This window comes from Anolis sagrei, chromosome 4 (assembly GCF_037176765.1).
Source record: "Anolis sagrei isolate rAnoSag1 chromosome 4, rAnoSag1.mat, whole genome shotgun sequence".
Classification (NCBI taxonomy): Eukaryota; Metazoa; Chordata; class Lepidosauria; order Squamata; family Dactyloidae; genus Anolis; species Anolis sagrei.
The window spans coordinates 190,583,207-190,604,842 of record NC_090024.1 but is presented as its reverse complement, the minus strand read 5'-3'; the positions used below and the strand labels follow the sequence as shown (position 1 = coordinate 190,604,842).

General features: G+C 39.9%; 1 protein-coding gene across 1 annotated transcript in view; it reads right to left on the bottom strand.

Moving 5' to 3' along the window:
• Window positions 1–21,636, bottom strand: part of MDFI (MyoD family inhibitor) — a 57,140-nt gene that overhangs the window by 13,312 nt on the left and 22,192 nt on the right. Inside the window, exon 2 of the mRNA XM_060773070.2 lies at window positions 4,305–4,532. Coding sequence (XP_060629053.2) covers window positions 4,305–4,532 — 228 coding nt within the window. The remainder of the gene's footprint in view (window positions 1–4,304; window positions 4,533–21,636) is intronic.

The following is a 21,636-nucleotide window of genomic DNA, read 5'->3' as shown; positions in this document are numbered from 1 at the left end:
AAAAGTCACAATTAAAATGGAATTAAAATATCAATAACATTAAAATAATGTCTAACATATGAACATAAGCTCACCAATGCATTGCAGAATTTTACATTCATTCTCACGGTTGCTCTGGGTGGTACAACTGAATGGTAAAATAAGCTAACCAAGACCAGGTAGTGTGCAACAAGAAGGAGCCAAATTTCAATCAGTGCCTTCCATATCCAAACACAACACTCCAGTAGTTATACTGTTCAGCTCCATGATGGCATTTTATTTTGCCTCATACGAAGGCAAAAGTTCTGAAAGCAGCAAGAAATATTGGGCTGGAATGGCTCAAAAGGAATGTGGATCAAAATATATTGATACTCGAGAAAGATGAAAAGTGAACTTTAAGCCACCTAAACATGACAACACTTAGAGAAATGTTTCTTGTTTAAATATTCTTGAACATAGAACTGCCTCATGGATCAATATCAGACTATGAAGGAGTAATCTCTTCACTCTTAGTGAAATGTAATTCTAGAATGGTTCTACACAGACACTACAATCCAATCCAAAGTCAGCTCAATTGCGAGGTTTTCACAATACCCCAATGCACACTGCAGTATGCATCAAGCTAGAAACAGGGTGTTAAAAAACTCACTAGCAGGTCTGTCACAATGAGATAATGTGCTGCAGCTGATCAGAGTATATCTCATGTAGGGCTTGAAACCAGGGTGATCCTGAACAGAAATGGATATCTCTGTGTATCTTAGTGAACTATTTAAGAAAAAACTGCATTTTCTAGCAGCTGTCTAGCCGCAGCTACTGCAATTCCTGAGTTTGGTTCTAATCAACAATCAGTAGGCAGTGTGACTTCCATCTCAGTCTCAAACCAGTTCCTGTGGCGTTTGTGTAGGCACTACATAGTGAAACAGGTTGGTTTCAATCAACCTCCAAACTGGAGTATGTGTCTGTGTCTATGTAGAATTGTGTAAATTATAGAAGGAGAGGAAAATATTTGAAACTAGCCATCTCCTGCCACACATTGCTGTGGCCCAGTCTGTATATATGTACTATTTGTCTGTATATGTGTGTGTATATATTTGTATATATGTGTATATACGTGTGTTTGCGTATATATATGTGGTTTTGCGCATTCGCTGTAATGTATTTTTACTTTTTTACTTTTTAAGTCTCTTCTGCTGTGTTTTACAGTGTTTTTATGAGTGATGGTCATTTGTTGGGTTGATAGGTGTATTGTGTCCAAATATGGTGCCAATTCGTCCAGTGGTTTTTGAGTTATGTTAATCCCACCAAGGAACATTACATTTTTATTTATATAGATATATATTCTTAACACAAAGGTTTTCTCTGCGGATTTTCTTTCTGGCTAATCACCCCATGGAGAGTTTTAAGAAAAAGCAGCTATATGTATGTCCATGCATGTGACGGCGCAAGTGACGCCACCTATGTATAGAACTGTTAGTTGCAAGATTTAAACTGTTGTATCATGCTTAATCCTGCCCCTTTTTATCCTGCTTTTGTATAGTTGTATGGATTGGTTGCTTGTAGCTGTCAATCAGCACTGTTTGGCTCCACCTCTTCCTGCATGAGGGGAGAGCTTCCTTTTTCTTCATTCTGCCATCAGAGTTCGTACCAGATGGACGTGAGTAAGAGACCTGACTCTAAAAGACCCTGATTTAAGTTACCTCTTAGCATCAGTTCTGAGGTCTTTTACCCCTTGGACTCATGCTTTATGTCCAGATTGTCCTGGACAATTATTGAGGAGACCCAGGCGCCTTCAAGCCGGTTCTTTTGGCACCAAAGGAAGATCCTGAATCTTCAAAACATAGGCCATCTGAACTGGGGTTGTGGTTTGTTCGGGCATTCACAGCCATTGAGGAAAGAGGAAACTTGGTGAGGCTTCAAACCCCTTGGACCCAGGACTGATTGAGACTGTAATGTATGTTTTCCTTCACCCCTCTAAAGTTTTCCAGCTCATTGCTTTGAAGAAATGACTTTGTGATAAATAAAACTTATTTTGAGCTATTGACAGCATTTTGGGTTTTTGGGAGTTCCAGTTTCCTATAGGAGGGCAAGAAGCAATCCCCTGGGGGGAAAGATGCCACATCCACCCCTCCTTTATTGAGAATAATAGCCCCCCAGGCGCGACGGCACAATGCATAGAATCAGAAAGTTGGAAGAGACCATAAGAGCTATTCAGTTTAATCCCATTCTGGATGCATGAATACACAATCAAAGCATTCCTGACAGATGCCCACCTAGCATCTGCTTAAGAACTTCCAGAGAAGACAGCATATTCCACTGTCAAACAGCATATGTGTGCCTGCTTGAGTATAAACCTACAGCAGAACAGTAGTGATGACAAAACAGCTGGAGCAAAGCAGCTGAAAGCTCCATTTCCAAAGAGGGTGCAACATGACTACAGAGTGACTCATCGATGCAGAAGATCAACAGGCAGGCAGCCCAGCACCAGATGCTCACAGACAGCCATGTGATTGCAGTGTGACAACATTTCTAGGACAGCTTTCCCTAGTCACCTTTCGTTCACATATCTGTTCACACAACATGAAGTCTCATACAAAGCTTTTCTGCTTTCCTTTGTCCCAGTTGGGAGATGTCTTAATTTTGTACAACTTTAGAGAGGGAAGGACCTTTTGGGAAATAAAGTAGAATTTAACATTCAATAGAGCTTGACAGCCAGCAAGTTCTATAATGTAGTGATCTCAGTGTTGGACTAGGACTCTGAGAAACCAAGTATTGGATTCCCACTCAGCCATGGTAATCCTAGATTGGAATGCCATAAAACAGAATTAACTAGGAGGAGGAGGAGGAGGAGGAGGAGGAGGAGGAGGAGGAGGAGGAGGAGGAGGAGGAGGAGGAGGAGGAGGAGGAGGAATCATCTTGACAGGTTACACTGTAACACATACAATGATAGCTCAAAGCCTCCTTCTTTGGGGATTTGTGTAGGGAAGGCACTAGAAGTATAGAATAATTTTTGTAGTACAGGTCAGAATAATTTTTCTCACTGATCCATAGCCACTATTAGCCATCATAAATGAGTGATTCTAGGAGCTGGAGTGAGGGGATGGCTATATTATGCTTTTGATATTTTCTGCCTTTATGCTCCCTTATGCATTTCACCAAAGCTTCCAAAACTAAAAAATGATTGTTTGGTGACTATTTACATGATTGACAAGTTCTGATCTTGACTTTGTAACAACACATGTCAGTATCCCAGACCAATACTAGACCATCCTGTCTTAACAGCTCTTTCAAGATGATTGAATGTGAGTCAGCTTCAACTTGAAAACCAAGCTTATTTATTAGGGCATTAGTTGTAGGTGATAGTGCTTTGTTAATACACAATTCTAGATAAATGTTCCCATCTAACAAGATCTTTCTTCTCTCACCGTGGCAATACAGGAAATAATTGTGATGGGCAGAGATCATTTTCTATATTGAAATTATTGTTTCATTTAAGTCTCCAGTGTTTGACTTTAACTACTATCAGCCAATGACAATGTGGACAACGATGGAAATTGTAGTCTATGGATGGGCGACTTCAGCTTATCTATGGCTAATTTTGCATCCTCAGAACCTAACGTAGACTGACCCCCTAAAAATGGTTTCCTGCATTCATTTATTTCAAAAAAATGATATATAAAGCAATGTATTTTTTTAAAAAAAGCACAAATCACCGCACACTACATTTAAAACACCTTTTTGCCACACAGTGTCACATGGTGAAAATTTCTGAAGAAAAAATTCAAGCACTATTGGGTGTATGGAGGGAACATGGATTACGTACAAGACCAAGTCCCCACCAAACCTTTAGGTCCCCATGTCTTCAAGTGAAGACATTTCCAGGTCTAGAGTCCTGCTTAGGTGTATATCAGGAATGCACAAAATGTGGTTTGTGGGTTGCATGTGATCCACCGGCCCCAAACTGCAGAGAGTGATGCTCTTTGGATGCTCTGTTCCGAATTCCCCCACCTGGGGCATTTTTTTGTCTCCTCAAAATGGGACAAAATATTGGCAAAACAATGATTTTGTCCTCACAATCTCCTCCACATATCTTTCAAATAGTCTGTGCTGTAAAAAAACAAAACAAAAAACAAAAGACCTTATAGCCACCTTTGGTTCTATAGTGCAAAAGAGTTGGTATATAAATAACTATAATGATTGTGGTGGCCCTACATTCCTATCTTCAGCTGACTGTATTCTCCCAAGATTTGGTTTAGCAGTGTACAAGTATGAGGGAATTGGGGAAGAAGGGGGAGAAGAAAGATGGGAGTAAGGTGAGCAAAACCTACGTGTCACAGCTTCTGTTGCTGTTGCAAAGCCATCTTCAGATTTTGTCTTTGAAGAAGACATTCCATTCACCATGGATCTGTGAGATGCTGAATGTTCTTGTGATGGAGCTTCTTCCTTCACTTCTGTGGTTGGATTTTGAGAGCTGTGAGGTGGGTTTGAAGAATCCAAAGTTGTTGTTGCTATCGCTGAATTAGACATGGAGGATGGAGACACATTTGTATCTTGACCTAAAAAAAGAAGGCAGAGTCTAACATCAGTCCCAATTCATTCAGGAAACAACACTTTCAGATTGTTTTTGAGATCCTGGAAAGATCCACATTCATAAATGAAGGAACATATCACATCCATTTAAATGTTGCATTATAGATGTACATGCATACACATACATTGTAATAGGACATCAGTTTGCACACATAATATTAAGAAAGTCATGTACGAATGCTGTGCTTTGCCCATTTATTTTCCTCTAGGTCCACAAATATGCAACACTTCTAGAAACAATTAACCACAGTTCTAAAATGGTTACTATTCCATTCTAAAGAATTACTGCACAAGTCATTGTGCTTTCTCAGAAATTGGCTACGTGTAAACATTAGAAAGGCCAATCTTTCTCAATGCACACAAGAGCCAAAGTCAGGATACTGGTTGCGCAATTAGTTGCCTCAACTGTCTAGATTTAGTATCACTCAGATAAATTTATGTTTCTCTAGCAATATATAGGGCATTGGTATCCATCCCATTCTGAAATACTAACCAAGATCCTAAGTACCTATACCAATGTATAGATACTAGCCTAGCTATACTGAATCTGGCAGCATACTGAATCTCCACTTCTTCTCAGATAGAGAAATGGTTAGGACATGATGAAATTATTTGTTGTATTCCAGAAATATTCCAAGTTTATTTCCTCCCATTTTTTGAAAGAGTAACTCTAGTTACCAGGAAACCTAAGTTGGAATGTAAACCCATTTCAAATTGTGGTTTAAGACCACAGCTTATCCCAGTTCTTGCAGTCTGATTTAGATGTAATGAGAAACTATGGTTAATTAATGGAGGAAATGTTCCACTGCAGAGAAAACAGAAGGATAGAGGTATTATGAAGCTAACTTCAGCAAGCAAAAGGCTTGACCATATCTTGGCATAATAGTCTACTTGTGTACATCTACTTGGCCATGTGCTATGATGCACTAAATGCTATGGTATACTGCATAAATTAACTTTGTTTTTTTTTTTCAGGAGAGTAACTGAGATTACAAAACGTAGTCCTATGTGAGAGTTTTCTATATTTATCCTGATGACCTTTTCAAATGTAGTATCTGAAGGTTTGAGCCCCCAGTGGCGTCATGGGTTAAACCGCTGAGCTGCTGAACTTGATGACCGAAAGATCACAGGCTTGAATCTGGAGAGCGGTGTGAGCTCCTGCTGTTAGCCCCAGCTTCTGCCAACCAAGCAATTTGAAAACATGCAAATGTGAGTAGTTCAGTAGGTACTGCTCTGATGGGAAGGTAATGGCACTCCATGCAGTCATGCCACCTACGTGACCTTGGAGGTATCTATGGACAATGCCGGCTCTTTGGCTTAGAAATGGAGATGACCACCAACCCCCAGAGTCAGACACAACTGGACTTAATGTCAGTGGAAAACCTTTACCTTTACCTATCTGAAAGTTTGTAATGTAATAGATTGAGCAATCTTGGTTTGGAGATGGGAGGGGTGAGGAGGAAACCCCTTCCTGATCCCCCCCCCCCAAGTCTCCTCGTGTGTCATTTCCTCACAAGAAGAGGATTTATGGCAGTCAGGGACCTTTTCAGTAAGTTTTAAAAGGGCTGAGGGAAATGAAGTGGGCACCCTCCTACACCTTTGGGCTCCAGGAGCCCAAAAGATATGGGGTGGCCTGGATCTAATAAGGTATTTACTTCATTTGGGCTAAACCGAGAAAACCTTGGTTTGTTCCAAATGAATTGGTTTTTACTGGCCTCCAGTAAAAACTGAGACAGGTCCCGCATTTTGGGACTGTCTGGATGGGCCTAAGGGAGGTTTCAAACTGTGGTCTACTGCAGTTCTCAACGCTCTGCACTGCAACGAGTCTCAGGAATGTGAAAAAGAACACCAACAATCAACACTTCATCAGGTGGTTTTCTGTGTGACCCATGCAACATCCCTGTTAAACATACAAACAATTTCAAAGGAATAAATATATGTGCTTTGTAATTTTCACATGGATGAAATTAACTGGGGCCCAGAGATATGCACAGAGATATGAAAACTGGTATGCTCCAGTGCACATTGCTACCATATTCTACGAGAGGCTACCCCATGATGTGCTATTGGAAAAAATTACCATCCCAAGCGATTCTTCCAATGTGCTGTCAGTTATATGCAAGGAGTGATACTATCACAGCCAAAGACTGGCTGCGACTTTAATGAGTTGAGATGGAACCTGTTTACTACAGAGGAACAAGAAGACATAAAATGAAACTTAGATTCAGAGCAGTCAGGGGCAAAATTCTGACTGAGACTCTAGGAGGGCAGACAGACTGATCCTTATATTCCCCCTTCTGTGCAGCTCCAGCTTCATTCACAGACCTACTCACCACCCTGACCCCTCCTTTAGAGCCCCTTCCTTCTCCCATTCAGTACTCAGAATAGCAACAATTTACAGATGTGATGAGCAGCCAGAGTGCAGCAACTTCAGAGGGGTGGGACCACACTTTAAATAAAGTAAATTACACCTTAGGTAAAGAGAGGCCAAATACCCATAATTACACTGACGGTAACAACAAGGCCTACTCGCAGTCAGGCAGGGGGCTGAACGCAGGAAGCAAGAGGTCTTGGACCCATCATTAAACTGAATATAACAAGAGGTCCTACATGCAGGCAGACAGGGAGGAAAGGAGACAGACCGCTCACACATAATTATAGTGACTGTAACACAGAACCCAGCGTGAAGAGTACTAACTGGATCCACAGGCTATTACAGTTAATAAGGTGTTTTTTATACTTTTGTAGAAGGCTCCACATCAGGCAAGTGGCACATAGATTTGGTGACATGTATAGTAGTCACATATTTTAAAGGGCTTAACTACACACTACTTGAAATACATAGCTTATAGCTGAGATGTTCTTTTTTAATCTCAGGTAAGTATGTGGAGGCTCCATTTGACTCCCCACACACAAGTAGCAAAAGTCAGGAAAAAGCTCTTTGTTTTCCAGTCCAATCTAAATACTGTCGATTAAGATCTTTGCTGGAGAAGAGTTCTGAAAATACAACACTTTGCCTAGTTTTGGAGACAAGGAGTTATTGGCACTCAAAACATATATTTCTGTTTTTGGATGGATAGGAGGGTCACCTGTACCTTTCATAGTTACAAAATATTTATGTTACTACATCTTATTAAGATATTTATATCCCACCCTGTATCCATGCTGGTCGCTCCAGGAATCCCACTGGAGCATTGCAGCACACCCAAATACCTGGGAGTCACTCTGGACCGTGCTCTTACCTACAAGAAGCACTGCCTGAACATCAAGCAAAAAGTGGGTGCTAGAAACAACATCATACGAAAGCTGACTGGCACAACCTGGGGATCACAACCAGATACAGTGAAGACATCTGCCCTTGCGCTGTGCTACTCTGCTGCTGAGTATGCATGCCCAGTGTGAAACACATCTCACCACACTAAAACAGTGGATGTGGCTCTTAATGAGACATGCCGCATTATCACGGGGTGTCTGCACCCTATACCACTGGAGAAATTACACTGCTTAGCCGGTATTGCACCACCTGACATCTGCCGGGAAGTAGCAGCCAATAGTGAAAGGACCAAGGCAGAGACATCTCCAGCTCATCCCCTGTTTGGGTATCAGCCAGCACGCCAGCGACTTAAATCTAGACATAGTTTTCTAAGATCTACAGAGACACTCGCTGGAACACCTCAGCAAGCGAGAGTCCAAAAGTGGCAGGCTCAAACCCAGCACCTCAACCAATGGCTGATACCAAATGAGAGACTCCCTCCTGGGCACACAGAAGACTGGGCGACTTGGAAGGCACTGAACAGACTGCGCTCTGGCATCACGAGATGCAGAGCCAACCTTCAGAAATGGGGCTACAAAGTAGAATCCTCGACATGCAAGTGTGGAGAAGAGCAAACCACTGACCACCTGCTGCAATGCAACCTGAGCCCTGCCACATGCACAATGGAGGACCTTCTTGCAGCAACACCGGAAGCACTCCAAGTGGCCAGATACTGGTCAAAGGACATTTAACCAGCTACCAAACTCACAACTTGTGTATTTTTCTGTTTGTTTGCTTTGTTCTGTTAGAAATGTAATATAATGGACTGGCTGCTCTGACACACGACAAAACCCTGTATCCAAATTCTGTAGCTACAATGTCGCAAGCTGAAGGTAAAAAAAAAAATCCTATTTTTAGTAAAGAGCTGATCTACTTCAGCTAATTCTTGTTCTTTAAGGATTCCTCTTTCTATACAATTGTTAAAAATTCAGAGATTTTCACAGCATGGCTACTGAGGGTTGTGGCACCTGGAAGGCCACCGTTTGTGTAGGCCTGGCTTAAATTACACCAAATTTGTTAGACTTTAAGGGAGAACTCTTTGTTGTTACTGATTTTTTGCAACAGACAAACACAGAAAAATGTCCAGAATAAAGGAGACATTTCAAGATGCCTAAGCAGGAAGAACCGAAAAGGCCAGACAAATTCACACTTTCTAAAAAATGCAAGATTTGAGTGCATTGCACTTTTCCTGACCCATTGCTGCTGTGCTCATTGAACTGCCCTCAAGGGATCCGTATGTGAATAGTTGTGTCCACGATCTGCATGTCAGGTGGGCCCATGTTGGAAGAAGGGGCTGTCTGAAATCCCTCCCAGACAATCATAGCTTTGTTTCTCAAAACAGGAAGACAAATATTGATTTGGCCTAACATTTTTTCTCCTTCTCAGCACTGGAATTATTTTAAGATAAAGTGTCTCCAAAAGGAGAGAGATAATTTATTAGCCAAAGATTTCAAGCTTAGAATTTTTCGATAATTTATGGGTAGAAAAAGTACAAAATACTATCCAAGATATTTTTATTCTTTGTAAAACACAGTGATTTTGGAATCTTTACCCAAAGCTATACACATGGAAGATTATTCTCTACTTACAATATGTTTACATCCCCATCACCTAGGAAATAAATAGTTATATACAATGATTTAGTAGCTAGTCTACTTCAGTACTCCTAGCTTGACCAGAGGAATGTGGTTGCTTCAAGGGAGCAGGACTGAAGGGTCTTCCAGAATACATGTTATAAAGCTTCTTCTGCATATACTGAATTCAAAAGTAGTTTTGCCAGCACAGTCATCTGAAAATTATTCAAACTTTAACTTAAATACCAAATAAAAGTCTGAGATTGCAACCATATTCATTTGACAATAACCAAATCTTACCACGTTCAATGGAAGGTACTTCCTTGTAAATGAACAAATAACAACCTCCGCTAGGTTCATGCAACAATTTCACTTGCTACCATCCATTTTGTTCTAATGGCTCTCAGTATACAGTATATCAGCAAATTCTGGCTCCTTTTCTTTTTCTGGGTGCAGCTATTTGCATTATGAATTGGTGCTGCAGAAACTATGTAGAGAAACAACTTCATAAACCACATGATTTGCAGATGTTAATTTGAGCACTGAGCTCTTACTCTCTCACACAGACATTGTTGTATAGCAGTCTTCCAATGTCTTTTAAAATAATCATACCACAATGGATCAAAAGATTTGACCACATAGTATTGATGCCCCTTTGGCAAGCAAAATAAGGGACAGGCCAACTTCTTTGAAATTTGATCAGCAATTATAAACAGCCAAAAACTGCCATGCTGGACTGAGGGAATACATATCTAGTAACAGCATCAGGCAGCAGCTCCCAAAAGAAGTTATCTGTGTTGTTCCTTCCATTTTCTCACAGACTTCCTAACATGCAAGCAGAAGCCAATCCCCACAGTACATCTGTAAGTACAACTATGTGCTTGAACAAGAATGTTCAAAAGGTTTCTCCCTTCTCCTTTGATGCTAAGACTCAGAAATCGTTTCAAAGGTCAAATTTCATCCTATATGCTCTTGGGACATACCTGTTTTCAAATCTGAACATACCTTGCCTAAGGGTTGTTCAACAATAGCAATGATGAAGTGAGACAGACCATCTTCTGGACACACAACAACAGTTTCCACTGGCGTTGAGCACTTTATGAAAATCTGGGCTGTGCAATCTGAAGAATGCACACTTGCAGAGCACAGGAATGCACACCAGTATGACCAAGCATTTAAAGGGAAGTTTTGTTTTCCTTAAAATATGCATGGCCATAACATGCAAAAAAAGTATGTACTTTGAGCCCCAATTCTAAAAATGTTAATGTCATTACTAACGGAGATACTGATTAACTAATGCAGTGGTTCTCAACCTTCCTAATGCCGCCACCCCTTAATACAGTTCTTCATGTTGTGGTGACCTCCAACCATAAAATTATTTTTGTTGCTACTTCATAACTGTTATTTTGTCATTGTTATGAATCATAATGTAAATATCTTCTATGCAGGATGTATTTTCATTCACCTGACCAAATTTGGCACAAATACCAATATGCCCAAATTTGAATACTGGTGGGGTTGGAGGGGATTGATTTTGTCATTTGGGAGTGATAGGTGGTATTTATAGTAAACTTACAACCACAGAGCATTCTGAACTCCACCAATGATGGAATTGAACCAAACTTGACACACAGAACTCCCATGACGAACAGAAAAAACTGGAAGGGTCTGGCGGGCACTGATCTTGAGTTTTGGAGTTGTAGTTCACCTACCTCCAGAGAGAACTGTAGACTCAAAACAGTGATGAATCTGGACCAAACTTGGCACGAATACTCAACATGCCCAAATGTGAAGACTGGTGGAGTTTGGGGAAAATAGACCTTGATATTTGGGAGTTGTAGTTGCTTGGATTTATAGTTCACTTACAATCACAACAGGAGGAAGGAGGATTTGGTGGGAGGATTTGCTGTCTGTTTTCAAAAATAAAGAGAAGGACAGGTAGAGAGATTGTCAGCCTTCTCTGCCAAAGGGGTTCATAAGACCATCAGAAACATGTGTTTTCTGATGGTCTTTGGCAACCACTCTGAAACCCCCTCACGACTCCCAGGGGTCCTGACCCTCAGGTTGAGAAACACTGAACTAATGTGATGAAACAAAAAAAGTCCTTCAAGAATCTCCTATATTTTTGTCAGATTACAGGCAGTCCTCAAATTATGAACAAGATAAGTCTTGTTTCTTCTAACATTGTAGTTCTGTAGGTTTGTTAAGTTGAATTTTATGTAAGTCAGAACAACCACATTTTAAAGTGCAACTCCAATCATACATGTGTGTGTGCGCGAATGCATGCTTTGGATGGCATAGGGAAGGGTTAACACCCACGTGGTGTTTGTTTTGCTGACTGTGTCCCTGTTCAAAAGTTTTCATCTCGCTTTGTTTCCCTGCGATAATTGGATTTTGAAAAAATTGGCTTGTGGAAACAAGGATTGGTCAGAAAGGTTCAGTTGAGACACTTCTTCCCCATGGTAACTCTTTCAGGAGTGAATTTCCCTTCCAAGGGGTAGATTTCTCTCACTTTCTGTTGTCTCATTTCTGTTCTTAACTATGTGTTCTTTGTATGCCAGATGTTTGTAACCTGGCGACTGCCTGTATATTTATAGAGTTTCTACATTAACATCAAGATATGTGGAGACAGCAATCTAATGAAAAATTTTGCCATATATAATAGATGCTGGTATATTCTATTAGTCACCGTCTATATGCTGAAGCAACAGATTTACAAAGAATGAATCCAGATCCAGAAAAAAACCTGGAAAGACTCATGAAATTACAGCATTCTGGTTACTTCATCATTCACAACATTGACAAATGTACTTAACTCTGGGATGATCTTCCATCCGGCAGTTTGTAACACTTTCCAAAAATAATAAGGTGGACTGGAATGTTGATCTATGTGACACTCATGAGAAACATGACAGAGTACTGAAGAAAAAGGAACATGTTGGTTTGCTCATCCATCATTTAATGATGTGTCTAACCAGTGTGCCTTGTAAAATCGTATTCAAGAAGATACTACTGTCAATTGTGGTCTGGCAGTTAGAAGTAGCACAGCAGCTACCCAACAACTGGGAGGGCACCGGGATGGAAAAGCCTGGTCTACCATGACCGGCAGCAGCTTCTCACGGTTTCAGATAGGAGTCTTTCCCAACCGTATCAGTGCATGCTGGAGATTGAATCTAGGTGGTTCTGGAGATGAAACTGTTACCCAACTATGGCTCTTTCCCAAAAGTAACCTGCTTAAATGAACAGGATAACATTTTGGAAATAAAATATAGCAGTGTAATGGATACATATAACATATGGAAAGTACATTATATGACACCAGTGCAAAGCTGTGGGTAGACTAATAAAATTTCTACTGTGTAAGATGTATACAGTACTTGACAAATATGCAGAAGTTTAGCATTGGAACATCTGCTTATCTCCTCTCTCTTTTATCTATATTTTTCTGTTCATGCACATACAGTAAAAAATGCTGGAGGCAGCTGCTCTTTCTTTGACCTGATATACACAGGTGGATACAGCTACAGAAGCATCAGCTAGTGTAGAATACCATTTCTCCCAGTTCATAGTTTTATAGTGTTCGGTGCAGAAATGTTATTGCAATGACACACTGAAATCTATGTTTCTCCAGCCCTCCGCCATTTTCCTCTATGTCTTCTCTACAGAGAGCATAAAGAAGAAGGCAATAAGGAGATAGGCAGGTGTAAAAAGTCATTCTAAAAAGAATGTTGTTGTTGTTGTTATATCCTGCTTTTTCTCTCCATACGGAGACTCCAAACAGCTCACAACTAAAAGCATTTCAGTACGACTTAAAATACACAAATATAGACATATTGAAACACTATTGAATTGTGCCCAGTAACAGACTGGCAGCCAGTGGAGCTGCTTCAACAAAGGGGTTGTCTGCTCCCTTTAGCCAGCCCCAGTGAGCAACCTGGCTGCAGCTCTTTGGACCAGCTGAAGTTTCCAAGCACTCTTCAGAGCGTGTTACAGTAATCCAGATGGAATGTAACTAAGGCATGGGCCACTGTGGCCAGATCTGGCTTCTCAAGGAATGGGCGCCGCTGGCACACAAGTTTTAATTGTGCAAACGTCTTCCCGGCCATCGCTGATACCTGGGCCTCTAGGTTCAATATCAAATCCAGGAGGACTTTGCAAAATCAGGTTGATAATTGACATAAGCCTACAAAGAGGGTTTAGTTTCTCCACCTGCTCTTGTAAGTACTTTTGAAACATCTGCTCAGAACTATCAGTTTAGGACCTTGCAAAAGTGGGAAAGTCTACAGCTTTTTGGTTTTTTAAAAAATCAACCCTTTTTGTTTAATCTGGAAGAAAACCTCTCTGATAATCTTTAGGTTTTCTATAGTGCTTTTATGGCTAACTTCCACCAGAGGACCTAGAGATTCCTAGAGAAGATATTAATCAAATCCATAAATAATCAAATCTGCAAAAAATAATCCCAAAATTGTGGAGAAGCCACTGTATTACTTATCTAATATCCAAAGAACTTTTCTTAAAATCCATCCCAACTACTCCAGGGTCTTCTTAAAAGGGGAGACATAGGAGGCAATTGCATTGACCCTCATGTTTGGGGAGGGCTCACACATGAAGCCACATCAATTATGGCATTGTCAACTAGTTTATTTTAGAAACCCATTAACTCCAAAATCAGGGGATGGGAAACAATAGCAATATAAAATCTAGGAGTGGAAGTGTCCTCTTGAAAACAAGGTAGCTACAGCTATGGGTGATGCTAATCATAGCAACCCAAGTCAACAATAGTCAAATAGTCAGTTTATTATTTTTATATATGCTTAGAAATCAACAAATGTGTTAAGGCTTACTCTACAGTAAAGTTGTTCAGACTTGCAAGCACACTTTGCACGACAGAACTGGTTGTAATGTTAAGTATTTCCTAAATGTAGCATTGACGCTATTTAAATGTGTAGAAGGGAAAGGTTAGATACCAAAAAAGAAAATGAAACACAATCATTTGTGTTAGTAAGCAAACTGTTTTCAACATGTTAGCAGGAAATGAACCTTTCCCCAGTTCATTCAGATTTTGTCTATTTCTTTCAGAGAAAGAGACATAAAAATAGATTTGGCTGAAGACAGAAACCCACAATTGGGAGGATGTGTTTTGATGGCAGCTGGGTTCTGTGAATTGTCTTCAGAGCTGCAATGCATGTGGGCAGGCACTTGGGCCTCCTAATGGCAGAGATGTGACTTCATGAGGCCAATAGTTGCAGTCCTGCATGGTCTGATTCCAAAGTCCCATGTCTCTCAAGTAGAAGATTGACTTCCCAGTGGACATTTTACCTGCATAGTTATCTTTGTATTGAATATCAACATCTGTGAAATCTAGTGCAATAATTTGTCATAATATACAATCAGCCCTTCATATTTGCTAGGGTTGGAACTCCAGCAAAAGTGGAAAAAATAAAATAAAAATGCTATTTTTTGAATTGAGAGAACAGGTGTCTAGGAACATCTTGGTTCTCTAGTACAATTGTATGATCAGCATCCAGCAAAAGCTGGCCATAAGTTGCAGTGGAGGACCTAGATATTCTCAGAGATTGTATTTCAATCAATTCTGCAAAAATCAAACTCACAAATGTGTATGGACCAAAGACATTTCATCCTTCTGCCAATTTTTTTTTTTGCAACTGTACAACTAGAAGTATAATTTGTCCTTTCACCTTCTGCTTCTATGAGAAGTCTATTCTGCACAAACATCAATGTTCTGGAAGAAGCAAAGACCACAATAATTGAAACAAAGCAGTTACTTTATTTTCAGTTTCAGAATGGAAAACAGAATGTCAGTCAACAACAAACAAGATTTAAAGATGGACTTAAAACTAACCTTACAAAATGTGGTATAAACACCCAGAACTGGGAAGCCCTGGTACTCAAGCATTACAACTGTTACCAATGGTACTATGGATTTTGGAGAGGAACAAATAGAGGGTGAAAAGGAAGAACGTACCAAGAGGAAGGTGCGTCAAGTAAACCCTGGCTGTGACTAATTTTCACCTGAAAATCTATGTCCTCAAGGTGAAAAAAGACCATTCAGATCCAGAATAGGTCTCCACAGTCACTTATGGACCCACCACTAAGACTCTACCTCTGGAAGACAATCATATTCAGCCATGCATGATCGCCCATGACTTAATTTGATCAACATTTGAGCAACATCAGGTATCAGATCAAGCAATCTCTTATCCATATTCTTTATATTGAAGTTTTTTTAAAAAAATGACTTTCAATTAAATTTTGTTTTAATATTAGACACTATTAAAATGTGTTTATAACATTGTAACTCCTCTGTGTTTTTTATCTGTACCATTTTTTTTAAAAAAAACAAAACACCATTCTGACCCCAGTGTTGTGCAAGATGGCTCCTTGTTCCTGTTTATAGTTTTTCGTGTGGATACTTCATTTTACAAAAATGAGATGGGAAGAGTTAGGGCAACATCTCACAGCCTATGCTAAAAATGTGTAATAGTTACAACCGTGGTCCATGATCTTGCCTGTTAAAGTTACCTTTAACCTGACATTAAACCCTGCCTGAGCTATTTCAAATTCAGAGGTACACAACTGCAGTAGTAATCATTCCTGACTGCCTGAGATACGTCAAATTTCCTGTCTCGGTTGACTATATTTGTAAGGAGTTCTTACACAGCCATTTAAGACTCTGATTTTAAATTTAGTTCAAAATGGTAGATCCTATTGTAAGCTATTTCTTTTTGAAAAGCAAAAAAAACTTAGGAAGATAGAGATGTAATACTTCCCACAATTCATTTTATTTCTGTGTTACAGCACAGATGAGTTTCAAGGCTGGGAGAACAGCTACATATGGTACAGATCACCTTCAAGAGGTTTTAGAAACTGCAGACCTTTCACATAGACCGTCATGCCAAGGAAAATTATGGAGAGTCTAATTAAGAACATGCTGGTACAGTAATTGTATAACCTTCTTGGGTCAAACCAGCACAGGTTCTTTAAGGGGAAATTGTGCTTCTCTAACCTGCTAAGAGATCTTTTGAGAAGTTAATTGAAGATTAGATATATGGGAGCTAGTGGACATCATTATTAATGAAAATTATAATTTGAACATATCCAACTCTTTCATCGCAAGTCAGACTCATCCCTGAGCTTAGGTTTTATTGAAATAGTATTATCTGAGCCAGTGACAACATGAGCTCATATTAGATTTTTTAATATAAGGTACATGCATGAATGCTCAAATATAAAAACTCTCAAATACTGCCTGGTTTCCACCATAGGTAAGATCTAAGGATATGTGCATACCGTCTGCTTTTGCCTGCATATAACAAACCTGCATATCAAATTGAAAATATTTTGAAGTTTTCATAAACAAGGTAAAGGTATGACTAAGACCACAGCAAAAGCTCTTGTGCTTTTCACTAGGATATATCAAGCAGGCAATGAAATTGCTACTTTGTTCTTCACTTCACTTCACTTTATTTCTTAATTAGTCGCTCTCCACCAAGGTTCTCCAGTGCCAAAACACATTAAAGAAAGACTGTAAGTGTGTATGTGTGTGTATGTATATACTTATTAACACTCTGTGTAATCCAGCGCTGTGGTGATAATAATTGAATTGACCAACCTATACAAAGCAATGCATGTTATGCCAATCTGTAAATTATTCCACACTATACAAAACATCAAATAACAATGCATGGATACCCATCTCAGTTCCCCCTGTTGGCTTTTTGGATTCCCCAGATATTACTCATGTACTTTCATGACTATCTTCACCATCGAGAGATTAGAAAATGTAGATAAGAGATAAATACTCAAAGAGATGGAGATGGAAGAAAAGATCACAATTTCAGGAGGTCTAACTCTGCTATTACAATACATTTCCATGTTGTTGTACTAAGCACACTTGGTCTTCTGTATCTAAGGATTCTGTATCCATGAATCCAAGAGTAACATTTATTTTCTCATTATATACAATATATCACTTTATAGATTGAGATTTTATCACTCATAAATGTTGGTATCTATAGGATATATGTGTGTATGTCCCCTAGAATCAAACCCCAGCTGATTCCAATATGGAATGCATTTAGTCAGTATTCCTAACTTCTCAAAGCTGGGACATGAAAGGGATCTCAACTATACTAAGCAAAGGATACTGCCTAAAGCTGAATTGAAGATATGACATTACTTAGCCTAATTTTCTGATATAATGTAGAATTATCCATCCATTTTATCTACATTTATTCAGAATGCTACACTTAAAAAGTGTGCTAGAAACAAAAAGCCTAGGAGACTAAACCACTCAAACATTTTGTAGTCCCCACATCCACATTTCCTCTTTGAGACCATACCCCACTATAATTGTCTTCTGGAGTGACATATTTTTGACAGTGTGTTTACAACAGTTTGAATGACCTCCATGGTTATCTTGACATTTGGATCACCAAATGCATAATGAGATATCTTGGAGATGGGACCCAAGTATAAACACATAATTCATTTGATGTTTCATCTCTTATTCACATAGCCCGAAGTTAATTTGATACAATGTGTTAATACTTCTAGACATGAAATAAAGCTTGTGTACAAAAAGCAAAGGTGTCACCATCTCAGGCCCCGTCTACACTGACATGTAATGCAGTTTAAACAAGGAGGAATATAGGAGAAACCCATCTCCCCTTCAAGACATAGGCATAATCCTCTTACAATGTCTCCACGCACCCAACAATGGACCAAACCACAAGTCATGGAAACTGCCCAACATCTCACCTTTGTCCTTTTCCTTGGAACCAGCAAAGACTATTGTCCTCACCCATGCTGGAAATACTACCATCATTAGCACCCATTAGCTCAAACCCTACCCACATTCTTTCCCTTTCCATACTCCTGAGAGGTAGAACAAGCAATAGCCAAAAACTTCAAACTGAATAATGACAATTAATTAAAAATTCCACCAAACCTGGTGACCAATCAGCAACAATGGCAAACAGAACTCCTCAACCAATCTATGAGCCAGGCATGTAATTCTGATGGTGGTTCGCGAAAAGGCCTTACTGGTGCATTATTTAAACTGTTATGTTTATTCATATCATGATCTGATCACCATACTCAATATATCCCATATGCATGGGGGTATTGGGGTAACAATACAAAAGGTTTGCTAGGCTAGACCCTCTTTCACTCAGACTCAGCCCCCCCGAAACCCCCCTCTCCCGAAACAAAATCCTGGCTACGGGCCTGCTATGAGCTGATCCTAGTTGGCCTCAGTCAGGACCAATCAGCATTCAGTGTGGCAAAGTCCTTTGATTCAAAATGCTATCGAAGCACTATAAATAAATCTGTATGGTTCCAGTTGCTTTATGACATTCTTTAGAATCCAGACTCTGCTGGCATACACTTTGGCCAAGGTGAATAAACACCTTTGCTCCTTTTGCCTTCAACCTGTTTGCATTTCAATTGATCTTTGGAGCTAGAAACACTGGTCTCCAAACCCATGATTTCAACAGAGCTGAAAACCTCAACAAATCAGCCAAAATAGCACCTGGAAGTGGCATCACATCACATCCAATGCATTGAAACATACTGCTGCTGCCTTCGGAGGAGAGAGACAGAATGGCTACTACCATGTTTGCAGTTACCCATCCCTAATATAATGTTTTAATCTCAAATAATAAATCCGCTAACCAAACAGTTTTGCAGTTATCACTGAGGTACAATATGTTCATGCTGACTGGGTAAACTACTAGAGCAGTGGTTCTCAACCTGGGGTCCCCAGATGTTTTTGGCCTACAACTCCCAGAAATCCCAGCCAGTTTACCAGCTATTAGGATTTCTGGGAGTTGAAGGCCAAAAACATCTGGGGACCCCAGGTTGAGAACCACTGTACTAGAGTGACTTGTAATTTATTTGTCGTGTCAGAGCAACCAGTCCATTATATTACATTTCTAACAGAACAAAGCAAACAAACAGACAAAATACAAAACTTGTGAGTTTGGTAGTTGGCTAAATGTCCTTTGACCAGTATCTGGCCACTTGGAGTGCTTCCTGTGTTGCTGCAAGAAGGTCCTCCATTGTGCGTGTGGCAGGGCTCAGGTTGCATTGCAGCAGGTGGTCAGTGGTTTGCTCTTCTCCACACTCGCATGTCGAGGATTCCACTTTGTAGCCCCATTTCTGAAGGTTGGCTCTGCATCTCGTGGTGCCAGAGCACAGTCTGTTCAGCACCTTCCAGGTCGCCCAGTCCTCTGTGTTCCCAGGAGGGAGTCTCTCATTTGGTATCAGCCATTGGTTGAGGTGCTGGGTTTGAGCCTGCCACTTTTGGACTCTCGCTTGCTGAGGTGTTCCAGCGAGTGTCTCTGTAGATCTTAGAAAACTATGTCTAGATTTAAGTTGTTGACATGCTGCCTGATACCCAAACAGGGGATGAGCTGGAGATGTCTCTGCCTTGGTCCTTTCACTATTGGCTGCTACTTCCCGACGGATGTCAGGTGGTGCAGTACCGGCTAAGCAGTGTAATTTCTCCAGTGGTGTAGGGTGCAGACATCCCGTGATAATGCGGCATGTCTCATTAAGAGCCACATCCACTGTTTTGGTGTGGTGAGATGTTTTCCACACTGGGCATGCATACTCAGCAGCAGAGTAGCACAGTGCAAGGGCAGATGTCTTCACGGTATCTGGTTGTGATCCCCAGGTTGTGCCAGACAGCTTTCGTATGATATTGTTTCTGGCACCCACTTTTTGCTTGATGTTCAGGCAGTGCTTCTTGTAGGTAAGAGTGACTTGTGAAGCAGCCTGAATTTTCTGTGGCAAGATTCAGGAGATGGTCCTTTTAGATGTTTTCATTGAGTTATATAAGCACATAACAATACATTTATGAATTGACATTGCAACTATAAATGATAGAAAAGAAATCAAGGATGATCCTCCACCCTGCAAGAAATTAAAATCTCAGTTCACTTATAATGTCAGAAATATACTCGGCATACTTATTTGCCACTATATATGTGCCTCAGGAAAGCATTGTGGATTGAAGATGTCTGTACATTCTTTGTATGGGTCAATGGCAAATAATGTCTTTTTCCAGTGTTATAGTTTTCACAGCAATGCTACTGAGTAAACGTTAAAAATTGTATTGACACATTCCAGTTTAGTCCTCACCTGTACCCACAATGTACTAAGAGCTTAAATTTATGGGGAAAATTGTATCTCCAGCAATAACTACCATTTACAGCCACAGGTAAAAGACAAGCAATGCTGTGACAGTCATATAAACATGCTGTCATTCATTTTTTTTCCAGTTCTAGCTATGTTGAACTAGGCTTGAAACAACATCATATTACAGCTTTGGATAAATAAGACGTAATGGAAAATCTGTGACACGATACTGTGAGGATTAAATAGGGCATGTTGGTTTCACAGAATTAATTGCCACCAGCAGTGCCAACAAAAGTTGAAAATTTGAGATGTAAACCTGCACTTCACATAAAATTTGTTCTCGATCCCAGATGCAAGCTACAGAATGTTTTGCAAGTATTGCACACTCCGATCTTTAAAACTGGAACACATTCAGAGATTCACAGAGTAGTTGTTGAGAGACAGTAATTTAAAAGTATAGCAGACCTTAAAAGGAACTACTATAAATGACTATAATTCCTAAAATTATGTAACCATCTCACTAATTCATTTTCCCAGCAATGTAGACATAAACAGTATGAAATTTCTATAGCTCAACAAGGGATAATGCTATAGTGGAGCAGCAGTTTTGTAACTTTATACACATTTCCTCCATTTAGTTCCGCAATGGAGGAAAGAGAGGATCCCAAGGTTCCATGGGTTGGCCCATGACTCTGCCCTGGACTTTGTTACAGGTATTAAGGCAACAACACTGAAGATGAAAAGAGATGAAAGGCCAGTGGCTTATAGCATTCAGATTTGTTTTAGTTAATTCTGAAAAAGAGAGATGGAAAGAGTTACTTTTTACCAATGCTAAAGGTATTGGAACTGTATATGGAACTGTAACTGTAACAAAGTACATCTTAAAGGTAGCTTTCTAAGTTTTGAGCTACAGCAATATACTTGGCCCTCCACATTTGTCAATTTGATTATTCATTGATGTGCTAAAAATGTTCTCTAGGAATCTTTGGATCCTCTAAGGCAACTCTATGATCACTTCTA